Consider the following 11,981-nt stretch of genomic DNA (forward strand, 5'->3'; position numbering starts at 1 on the left):
GACATCTAAAGGTAGAAAGTAATCACTGCATCACTGGGCCATAGAGCACCTAAAAACAAAAAAATCATAATTTACGTTAACAAAGTAATTGGCCGAATTTGGAAATTCACTGTAAAAAAAAATGGCGTTTGCATCAGAATTTAATAGATATATTTAGATTTTAGAGAGTGCGTTTCAACGCAATACCGGAAGTAGTAGCGAACATCGTAAAGTGCTTCCTGTGACGTAGGGTTAGCCCCCGTGCTACACGCGGGAAACAGGCGGACCGCATCAGATTGACAGTAGGGCTTTAAAGTTTTCCCACTGTGTTAATGGTTAACTGTAGGCAAGCCTCTAATATCTGTAAGTAACGAGGCGTGTTTTATCTGTCCCTTTATTCCGTTTCCATTCGCAATTTAATTCAGCATGCCATCACTTTGTTTCCTTACACTGGCATTGCTCGCTCGCAGCGCTCGTTTTGAAGTGTGTGGTGTCTAAACGGGGCGGTGCTTGATCCCGTTTGCTTTAACTTCCATAATGGCTGCAGTCTTTCTGACTGCAACGCAATGCCATATCGTCAAAGAAGCGCACCTCGTGCAATTCAAGTTAGCTCAGACAGCGAGCGACATTACCAAACGTCGTAACGATAACTTCATCGTGTTCCGCGTACTTTATCCAATGGAACACTACATGATGTTTGGAAACAGTGCTGACGTGAAACTATTTATGAAGTAGGATGAAGCAGTGGTTGAGATTTGGATACTTGAGCAACATTTCAAGTTTACAGAATCATTCCTTCTGTGTGTGTGCACATAACGTGATTTGCCTCCTTACTACTTCCTGCTCTTATCTACATAACGTAATTAACCGTGCACATGAAAACAAGTTCATTTATATTCTATTTGTGTATCTGCAGAGCATCAGCCTGTAGTCGAGATGGGAGACACACTGGAGTTCAACGACATCTACCAGGAAGTCAAAGGCTCCTGGGTATGTGCCCTGTCAAAAATTCTCTTGCGAATGGACAATATTCTGTGTGACCATAAAAGATACCTGATTTGAAGTATGAGACATGCTGGCAATGTATATTGTTAAATGTTTACCTCACTAACATGTATGTATTGTATCATGATTTCTTATCCAAACATGTCTAAACTGTACATTTTCTGCACGCTTAAGTTTGAACAAGTCTTCCAAAACCAGGTAAACACTAGTTAATACTTTTTTACAATAGCCTGTGCTTTTTTTCTTTCTCTGCAGAATGACGGCCGGCTGCGCTTCAGCAAGCATAATGTGGTGTACAAGAGCAGCAAGACGGGAAGGGTGGACAGCATCCCGGCAGGTGAACTTAGCCTGGCGCAATGGCGACGCGTGTGTTTAGGTCACGGAATCAAGCTGAGCACCAGCGCAGGACACTCCTACAAATATGACGGCTTCAGGGACACGGTGAGTGTATTACACGTGCACATCAGTTCCATGAGCTCTGCGTCCACATTTCGAGGAGTGATCTGGCAGTTGTTTTTGTGTTCATGTTTGACGTAGTTTCCTCTCTCTGGAAGCCTATAGTGAAATGTTGGAATGAACATTACCTTACTTTGGCAAGAGACCCAGGCGTGCTTATCTCGTGGGGTGTTAATGAGATTAATGAGGTGTGTGAAGTAGGTGTGTTCCAATCAAGGTTTTAAGATACTGATACCAATCATTCATGAGTGTGATTGGTCAATACTAATGCCAATCATACAGATTCCGTGTCAAGTTACTTATTTTTCTTAAGATTAATCTTTTTTTTTTTTTTTAATCATTAGTTGATTCATTTGATTTTTTTTCCACAATCTTAAATTTTATTCCCTTGCTTATTCAAAAAAAACGACGTTGCATCAAATTGACAATGAAGAAAATGTAAAAACAAATTATTATGTAGTTACTTTTTGGTCTGTAAATAGGAGAAATGTGGCTCATTATATTACCCTAGTAAAGGTAGCTCTTTCCAATTGTCCTATACGGATCAGACACAAGGATAATCACTGATGATTGAGAATATTTCAGCATCCAAACTTGAATATCTGCTATAAATCCAGACAGCGCCCCTCTGCATAACTCTGTGATCAAAGGTTTTCAACTGATGAGCGGAGCGCAGCAAAGCTACATGCTAATGCTAGTCCAGTGCCTGCGGTGACCTTCCCATCGAAGTCAAATGCAAATAAGCATTGAAAATAAGCCATAGCTTGCTCAATTCTCAACTGATTTTCATGAGACAAAATTTTTTGGTCATCGGCAAACCTGTGTAATCAATTGCAAACGTAACAGGCTTGATACATATATATATATATATATTTTTTTTTTTTTGGAGACTCAGATTAACATACAACTCGCCAAGACTGTCATAGCTAACCACTCAAGGACTTCAATCCCAATGTGTGTTTGTGTTACTAGCAGTTGAATGTGTCATATTTAACAATCACATTTATGTCTGTTTTTTTTCTCATTTTTTTAAACAAACTGTGACATAAGGTTGAGTGTGAAATAGTGACATCTTATTTCAATCATTTGAGCATCGATGGGGAAAGTTAAATTAAAATAATCATTTACAAATTGCTTCACTGACTGTCATGTTATTGAAAAGAAACACAATTAGAATGTAAATTTCTCTATAAATACAATATGGCATCATAGGTCATTTAAAATGATTGATGATCACTGATCACGCGCTTCTATAAAAATCGGCCAATCGCAATCGGTGGCCAATCGTTTGGAGCACCCTTACTTAAAAGCTAATTATATTGCCGTTTGGGTATGATATATATTCTCTGAAAAGATCTTGGGTTAATGGCCATCTATTAATTTCATAGCTCCCTGAGGGTTTGAGGGTTCTGGGGAAGTCAGTCAGTCAATCACACATATGACACATACAAACAGGCAGGCAGACATTTACACCTATGTGCAACATAGAGTCCAGCGGTACCTTGACTCAAGAGTTGAATTCATCATAACTGATGTCACTTGAATAGCAAACTAGTTTCTTTCATTGAAATGAGTTGTAATCTTATTAATCTGTTCCTGCCTGCAGAAAACCACCCGCATTTTTTTGTTCGAATTTTAATGAAAAATAAACTATCGTGACTTATTCATATCAAGAGTTTTTTTTTTTTTTTTTTAAGCCATAAACTGGTTAAACAGTGTAATTACGCTGAAAGTCAGGCTCACATTGTAATACATTTGTCTAAATAGGTGTGGCCAAGTCAAGAGCCCGCAGGCAGGTTGGCTGTTTACCACACTGTTAGTTCAGTGATAGTGACTTCTCTGTGGTCTGTGAGAAAGCTTTCAATTTGTTTGTTTGTTTCGCTATTCCTCCCATTCGATAAAAAGATAAGTGCATTGGCAGCTGCTACTTTTCTTACCCCCCCCTTCCCTCAAGCGCCGGCATATCTGACGGTTGCTCGTAACGGGTTGCATAATATACCGATACAAAAGCCTCGCCTCATTTACAAAACTTGACTGTCTCCCTCACACAGTGTTCTTTCATGATTAGACTAATAGCAATGAATTTTGATGGTACATATTTGATTGATGAATGTGTGAAGCTGAAGTTGGATAAAAAAATAATAAAATTTAAAAAATGTGAATCAAAATTGCAATATCTGTCAGACAAATCAGAAAAATCGCCTTTGAATCTTTTCCTGAAATCATCCGGCCCTTTTACCAAGTACCAACTTAGTACCAGTGCTACTTCTACACATTTCTGCAGTTAGCGAATAGTTCTCCTCAGAAAGCCAAGGGTGCTTGCTTTAAGCTGTTTATTAGTCACTCCTGGAAAATACGGGCAGTATTTGTTGAAAATGTAACACCTTGGTAGACTGTAGCATACTTTATTCAGTCTGAAGCTACTCACACTAACAATTTCAACCGTTTTTTTTTTTTTTTTTGGGCATAGCATCAGTCATTTTGGTATCATGACGACAGAAATCAGGAGTGAAATTTTGACTGGCAGGACAATGTAAAAAAAAAAAAAAAAAAGCCATCAACAGCTCAATAATAATAAAAAAAGAAACCTAAGCAATGAGAATCCAACCTAGAATTCTAGTTACGAGGCAGCAGCGCTAACCAAAGCGCCACTGTGCTGCCCCCATGTGAACGAGTTGTTGAAAAGTCTGCGTCTCAGTGTGTGTGTGTGTGTGTGTCAGGCCCTAATAGGATTAATGAGCGAGCGCGGCATTCGCACATGTGCTGCATAAACAGTGTAATCATGGGCTCATGTAAGTCAGTGTTTATATCAGTTCACTGAAACAATTTGGCTAAGACTGCTGTGGAGGAAAAGTTTTTTTTTTTTTATCTTCCTGTGTGTTTTTCTTTTCCCTCTCGCTCGCTGCCGTGCGTGCACAGAGATTGTCAGGATGCCAGGAAATGAGTGGAAAGAAGGCTCTGGTATAACCCGAGGTGGTGTGAGCAGCGTCTCCTGGGGTTAATCAGACGACTTTTCGGAGATAAATCCTCACGTCGCCAAGCACCGGAGCGTGATGTCATTGTTTAGTATCCCTCAGACAGTGTCAGTAATTGGTCAGTGACTGCAGGTTTAGCCCCTCTGGCTGTGTAGACACGGTAACCTTGGCGAGATGTTGAACGTGTGCCTGTGAGCAGCTCTGTTGTGGACCAAGCTCGCCTTTAAATAATACATTTTTTCCAACATAACCTAACCAAGGCACTGCAATTACTTTCACTCTTACTGTATTGACATATTGCACGGTGTTGTAACATCATCGGAATGGTGCTTTATATACAAACCCAAGGATTCATATATAAATATAAGGAGTACACTTCTGGTAGAGGTTCCAAATTAATGGAGTCCTATCTAATCTTCTTACAATTATTAATTAACCTAACGAACCTGCACCAGTGAGTGAATGTAGTTTGTTTGTTTGAAGAGCAGAATAGAATCAGTTGACACCATGGCTACTCTGGACTGAGCTGTGTGGTGTTTGTTGGAAGACTTGCGTTTATTAGGACAACAACTACAGTGACGACATGGTGGCATACAATGGAAGAAAACGGTCCACATTGAGCTCAACGTGAAACACCCGCCACTAAAACATGTGCTCTTTTTTTTAAACAACGTCATAAAAGGACTGATGAGAAGCCTCACACACACACACACACACACACACACACACACACGTGTATATATACACACACACTGATTATGCGTGCTCTAATTAGCAGTATCAAGAACGCAGACAGGCAGATATCCAGGTGTGTAAACTCCCTTCCCCACAGAGTCTCATTCTGTTCTTCCGTGCGTGCCACAATCACTTCCACATGTGACGAGGACAGTGCCTGGATGTGTGTGTGTTGTGTGGTTGTAAGCGAGCCCGCAATCTAAATAAACTCTGTCTGTCAGCGGCAATGTTGAGAGGAGGAGGACAAAGTAGTGAGATGGATTATGTTCACCTCCTGTGGTCCTGGGAGGCCCGAACAATAGGCGTGGTTTTAACAGCGTCAATTTAATTAGGCCCCTGAGCCCTTGTGCACTTTTTTTCTCATTGGTGAAGAAATGTTTTGCTAAGCTTTGACCCATGCATCACGTCAGGGTTTTCCTAACTACAAATTCTTTGTGTTTGTCTCCCTGCATCAGGACTTTGAGAAGATCTCAGAGTTCTTCAAAGCAAACTACAACATGGAGCTAACAGAGAAGGACATGTCTGTGAAGGGGTGGAACTGGGGAACGGCCAAGTTTTCTGGTAAAAACACAACACGCCAATCAGCAATCATTATTCAATTCAGTACCTGTTGCTGTCAGGCACAGAATACGGGTCACAGTCTGAATTGAATCGGGTTCAATTTGCGTCTATGTGCATACCGAAAAATTCTTTTCTCAAGAAAATCAGTTCCATCAAATCTTCCACTGCAGGGCCGTTGTTATCGTTTGATGTGAATGACACGACAGCCTTCGAGGTCCCTCTAGCCAACGTGTCACAGTGCGCCACGGGCAAGAATGAAGTCACCCTGGAATTCCACCAGAACGACGACGCCGAGGTCTCGCTCATGGAGGTCCGCTTCTACGTCCCGCCCGGTCAGGCGGACGAGCGGCAGGACCCTGTGGAGGTGAGAGGGCGTTTCCCTTGCCGCTTCCTCGTTGAAGCTATTTCGCCCCTGCGCTGAAAGCGAATGTTTTCCTCTTTTCAGGCCTTTGCCCATAATGTCTTATCAAAGGCGGATGTGATCCAGGCCACGGGAGATGCTGTGTGTATTTTCAAAGAGCTGCAGTGTCTTACACCCAGAGGAAGGTAACATCACCCACAAGCCCAAAGCATCATTCAGATCAGTGGTGGGCAAAGTAAAGCCAGCTCTGTTCTTGAATCTACAAATGACATGATTCCTCCGTCTGTCAGTTTCAAAAATCAAATGTTTCCACCCTTGGCGCTTCTCAACTCTATGAAACACGGTATGTGTATGTGGCCAGATATGACATTCGCATCTACCCAACCTTCCTTCACCTCCATGGTAAGACGTTTGACTACAAGATTCCCTACACCACCGTCCTTCGTCTATTCCTGCTGCCACACAAGGACCAGAGGCAGATGTTCTTTGTGGTATGTGGACTTTTTTGCTTTCAAATTCTTTTAGAGGTGAGATGTTGTCTACTTTGTATTTTTACACAGCTTTTCTTTTTTGTGAACATGATGTATATTCCCTTCCCACCTCTTGGTGTAGATTAGTCTGGATCCTCCCATCAAGCAGGGCCAGACACGATACCACTTCCTGATTCTGCTATTCTCCAAAGAGGAAAACATCAGCCTCTCACTTACCATGAGCGAGTGAGTTTATGTGCTGCAAGTATACTCGAGAGACACTTGATGTACAGGAACTGCATTGTATCTCCGGAAACTGCAATTACCATAATGCACGATTAACACTGCAGGTCATTCAATTGTGCAGTTGTGTTTCCATTAAGTCAATAAAATGTGTCCTCATGATACCCTTTTTGACTTGCTGTTCACGCAGCCGTTCTAAATAGTTTTTCCCACTGGGGGGAAGCAAAGTTCTACTGGTTGACAGTATTTTTTTTCTCTTTTCATCAGGGATGACGTGGAGCGCCGCTTTGAGGGCAAACTGAGCAAGAACATGTCAGGGTCTCTCTATGAGCTGGTCAGCAGGGTGATGAAGGCCCTGGTCAACAGAAAGATCACAGTGCCCGGGAACTTTCAAGGGTACGCTTCGAATGCCTCATAATGCCAAATCATTTCTTTTTAATGGTTTTTTTTTTTTTTTTTTTTATGACCCCCACGTAAATAATCTTACCTCTGCCACTACCTGCCCAGCCACTCTGGTGCTCAGTGCATCACTTGCTCCTACAAGGCAACCTCGGGTCTCCTCTATCCCTTGGAAAGGGGCTTCATCTACGTTCACAAGCCCCCCGTACACCTGCGCTTCGAGGAGATCTCCTGCGTCAACTTCGCCCGAGGCACCACCACGACTCGTTCCTTTGATTTTGAGATTGAGACCAAGCAGGGAAACCAGTACACCTTCAGCAACATTGAGAGGTGACGCCATCGTGTTGTTCATACTGAGTAATTTCACCGGTTAAGACTAGACCACATCTTGAATAACACAACGTACTCACCAGAAGTCGGAGATACTGGGCTTTTGGTTGAAATTTCAGAATGACCCCAAAATCCACTCCATTATAATACTCAGACATTGAATGTGTCGACATGTACATCCAAAAGTTCAATTCAAGCACGCTTGTGAAAGTAAAGAGTGCATTTAAAAAAAAAAAAAAAAAAAGTCACCTTAAAATCAAATATCCTCAACATGGTGAGAGCACTGTCATTGAGAACCCTCATTTCCTGATATTCCTTACGTTTTTCTTTCATTCACCGTCCTCACATTGGCGAACATCTTCCATCTCCCCCTCCAGGGAAGAGTACGGCAAGCTGTTTGACTTTGTCAACGCCAAGAAGCTCAACATCAAGAACAGAGGTTTCAAAGAGGTAACACAGTCGCCCTATCTCATACAAGACACCCTTGTCAATCATAATCCCACTTAATGACACTTGTCGCCCTCCCTTCTCCTTGTACTCGTGCTCGTGTAGAAGAAGGTGCGTATGTTCGTCCCGTGGTTGGCGTGATATATGCTTGCATGGCGTGCTGCCCGAAAGCCAGCCCCGTGTTGTTAATTTACATTGTGATTGGGTGTGTTGCAAACATTTCTTTTGGATTGGGAGAAATTCAACGAGTGATTCTTGGCTAACATTGGACAGGTGCGGGCGCGTGGCATATAACTAACTGTGGGTTTGCATTGTGCAGATTTGTGGCCTGGGGTTGGTTGGGTTGGTGTGGCAATAACACAAATACAACTGTGGTTGGAGACAGCCCCAAAACACACACATTTAAAGTTTTTATGCACAAACAATGCTGGCTGGAAAATCAATCAGGGCTTTTTTTTTGCTGAAGAATGCTATCGTGACTGAATTGAACTCATTTAATGAAAACTCTGATCTCTCTTGAACTTCTACTGTCAGCGCTTCCATGGGGATGGTGGCTTGTGTAGGCAGGCTCTTTTAAAGCATTTGTTTTCTAACTAGGTACTTTATTTCCAGGGAATGAAGGGTAACATCGACGAGTACAGCGACTCGGACGAGGACAAGCACGACGCCTACTTGGAGCGCATGAAGGCTGAGGGCAAGATCAGAGAGGAGGGCAATGACAGCGATGATTCCGACAGCGGCAGCGGTGAGTTGACGAGTACATGTTTAGAGCAGGAGCAGCAAATTTGTTCACAGGCTTGGTGAGAGGCAGTTCTACTTGTTAACTCTTGCCTGATATGTTATTTTTGGGTACCTTAAGAGGCACTCTTACTGTCATTTCATTAATTAAATTGTAATGATTTATTTGTGTGTGCATTATAACATTTTATAGATTGTTTTGAGCAAAAGTCAATAAATATTCCCGCCGGCCACTTTATGACACGGACATTGACACTGTGTTTAGAATATTAAGTTCGACTTTTCTTTCCCTTTTCTTTCTTTAGATGAGTCTTTCAACCCTGGTGAGGAGGATGACGACATTGCAGAGGAGTAAGGAAAACGGCGACTCCTGGAAACACTTTTTGCTCTTTTCACCGTGAAGACATAACATTTTTCCCCTCTGCCGTCAGGTACGACAGCAAGGCGTCGGCTAGCGACAGCAGTGACGAAGGCGACGGGAGTGATGGTGACAGTCCAAAGAAGAAGCAAAAAGTTGAAAAGCCAAAAGTGGTGAGGGAGAAAAAGGAAAGGAAGCCACGCAAAGAGGTGAGAAGCAAGAAGTTGGAATCCCGCAAAATGTGATGGCGCTGACCCTTTTGAACAGCAGTTTCATGATTTTTTTCTTCTTTTTTTTTTTCTTCAAACCACCACAGAGGAAGCAGAAAGACAAAAGTGGCCCCAAGCGGCCAATGAGTGCCTACATGCTGTGGCTCAAATCCAGCCGTGAGAAAATCAAATCGGACAACCCCGGAATCTCTGTCACAGAGATCTCCAAGAAGGCTGGTGAATTGTGGAGGCAGCTGGGCAAAGACGAGAAAGAGGTGAGGGATGAGGAGGACCACGGATACGCTGACTGCGCTGTGATGTGGTTCAGCTTGTTAAAAGCATAAAACAAAATCATTTTCTCGCTCAGGCTTGAAAAGTCAAAGCTAAACTGAGCCTTACTCACAAAATAACCCCTTCAAATATAAAGCAAAACACCCTTGTGGGTACTGTATAATCCTGGTAGACACGATGTTTCTTGCACGTCACTCACCTCCTCAGGCACTTTTTAACGCCATTCGCGCTCAGTCACAGATATGATCGTAGAACGTGAGGATGCGTGCTCCTCATGTGTTTGGCAATGTGTTTAACAATGCAAAACCAATTCCTATCCATTATAGAATTGTTCCAAAATATTCAATAGCTGCCACCTTATTCTGCTTGACATCACATTCTGTCGTGGTCTGCGCCAATGTTATCCTTTCTTCAGGAGTGGGAAACCAAGGCAGGAGAAGCCAGGAGGCAATACGACATCGCAAAGAAGGAGTACAAGGAAAGCGGTGGAGGAGACTCTTCCATTTCGAAGAGGTAAGACTCATAACCTCATGACTTAATACGTACGGTCAGGCTACCCTCTCTAATGTTTCCTCATCTGACCCCCCGCCTCTCCCTTCAGGGAGGCCAAGAAGTCTGGAGGCAAAAGGGAGGATAAGAAGTCCAAGTCCTCTGGAGGAGACAAGGAGAGGGAGCGCAGTGGCGGCAACGAGAGCTTCAAGAGCAAAGAGTTCATTGAGACCAGTGAGAGCTCGTCCGACTCGGACCATAAGAGCAAGTCCAGGAAGAAGAAGAAGAAGAAGAAGGAGGTGCGTATGAGCGGCGATGACGACATGAATTATGTTATCCACTTCATCTGTGGCTTTCTTTCACTTCAGCCAATCTCTGTGGTCAAAAACAAATCAGTGCGCAACATCTTCATCGTCTCAAGTTCCAAATCGCTTCCGAGTAATCCGTCCATGAAGCCTAAACAAAATCCAGTAAACCAAACGTCAACTTGGCCAGTCACACTGTGCGGCGCTTCGGTTCACAAACTTAACTCGTTCCGCCACTCAATTAAGTACATTTGTGCTTCGATTTACCTGTTCAATTCATACGGTGACCAAGCTTGGAACTCCAAATGTCAAATCTTTTCCTTTTGCAATGAATCACAAAGCCAGTCAGACATTCCAGCCCTTCTGGTGTGCACACCTTAGCCACCATGGGAAAGTACAGTCACACAGACGAAAGCAAAAGAGGTTTACCAATACGTGACTCTCTTAGATGACAGTAATATTGTGGGGGGGTTTCCCCCACACAGGATTAAGAATAATTGCCTGGGAATATTTTTATATTGCTGTTGTGTATTGAATTTTGCAATGTGTGCTAACATTACGCTAGCAAACAGCAGTAAAGTAATGGTTTTAAATATGTAGTAATTCTTTTCTGTTAGTTTGAGGGCAAACTTTAACTGGGACTGGCAATGAGCAGCTTTTTGGAAGAATATTTTATTTTGTGCCAAACTACAAACTCATCTCATATTTTGATCACAAAAAATGGTCTGAGCAATGAAAACACCCGCAACCCTTGTAAGGATAAAGCGCTTTGGATGCAAGGACACTTCTTGGCCATTAATATAAAACAAATTTACTAACTTAACATTTGTTTTTGAACCAGGAATCAGAAGAGGAGGAAGAGGAGGCTGCATCCACACCTGCGAGCTCAGAGGAAGAGTCCGACTAAACACACACACACACACACTGACATACAATATATCTCACTCAAGGACCAGGCATTTACACTTTTCATGTTGAGTTCTCTCAATCGGACTGAAAACAAAACAAATCACCAAAATTGTAAGTTTTGCTTTAAATTTAGCACAATATCACCAACTCTCCATCACTGACATCTTTCCTCAAAGCTTAGTCTTGACATATTTTGTGTTGATTTTTTTTTTTTTCTCCTTTTGGTGTTCCATGTGTATACTTACTGTAGTTTTGTAGCGCTTAATAGTGCAGTTATTAGTTCAGATTTCATTGTCATGTTTCTAGGATTGAATAAAGCTAATTTTTAATAAAAAATCAAAAACTCATGTTCTTTAGATCCATATTTGCTTCCAGCATCAAATTTCTACAGATGAATTGTAGTTTTATGGTTGCTTGTAATTCAATTCAAATCAATGAAACACATGGCAGGGAATGACAGCTAATCTCTTTAATTTACCAATCAGTCACCAACACGCGTGTTCTGTGAGCCTAAATTGATCTCGGTAATATTGTGTGGGCTCGTACTATGAACACTATACAGTATTGCGTAATTGACGTCCTCTTTGATATCGATGTTACTTACAACATTCAAATGTAAACGTTGTCTCTTGAAGCATGAAGTCAACCCACGTTCCCTTTCAAATACAATTTGCCAGAGAGTGAGTGTTTAGTTTTTAATCTAATAGAGCTAGATACGACG

At 42.2% G+C, this 11,981-nt stretch overlaps 1 protein-coding gene across 3 annotated transcripts; it reads left to right on the forward strand.

The window, feature by feature from the left end:
- Nucleotides 1-216: 216 nt before the first annotated feature.
- Nucleotides 217-11,608, forward strand: ssrp1a (structure specific recognition protein 1a). Of its 3 annotated transcripts, none has more exons than XM_037261422.1 (19): nucleotides 217-342; nucleotides 896-969; nucleotides 1,240-1,425; nucleotides 5,606-5,711; nucleotides 5,882-6,075; nucleotides 6,157-6,257; nucleotides 6,434-6,563; nucleotides 6,685-6,788; nucleotides 7,053-7,181; nucleotides 7,293-7,514; nucleotides 7,892-7,964; nucleotides 8,067-8,072; nucleotides 8,574-8,706; nucleotides 9,005-9,050; nucleotides 9,131-9,266; nucleotides 9,374-9,541; nucleotides 9,973-10,070; nucleotides 10,159-10,345; nucleotides 11,193-11,608. In XM_037261422.1, exons 2-19 carry the CDS (start codon nucleotides 916-918, stop codon nucleotides 11,256-11,258), a joined length of 2,139 nt encoding a protein of 712 aa, XP_037117317.1. In that variant the 5' UTR covers nucleotides 217-342; nucleotides 896-915; the 3' UTR covers nucleotides 11,259-11,608. The 3 variants fall into 3 exon arrangements, with proteins under 3 accessions (XP_037117317.1, XP_037117318.1, XP_037117319.1); XM_037261423.1 differs by having other exon boundaries at nucleotides 217-281; XM_037261424.1 differs by lacking the exon at nucleotides 8,067-8,072.
- The last annotated feature ends 373 nt before the right edge of the window (nucleotides 11,609-11,981 follow it).

This window comes from Syngnathus acus, chromosome 10, assembly GCF_901709675.1.
Source record: "Syngnathus acus chromosome 10, fSynAcu1.2, whole genome shotgun sequence".
Lineage (NCBI taxonomy): Eukaryota > Metazoa > Chordata > Actinopteri > Syngnathiformes > Syngnathidae > Syngnathus > Syngnathus acus.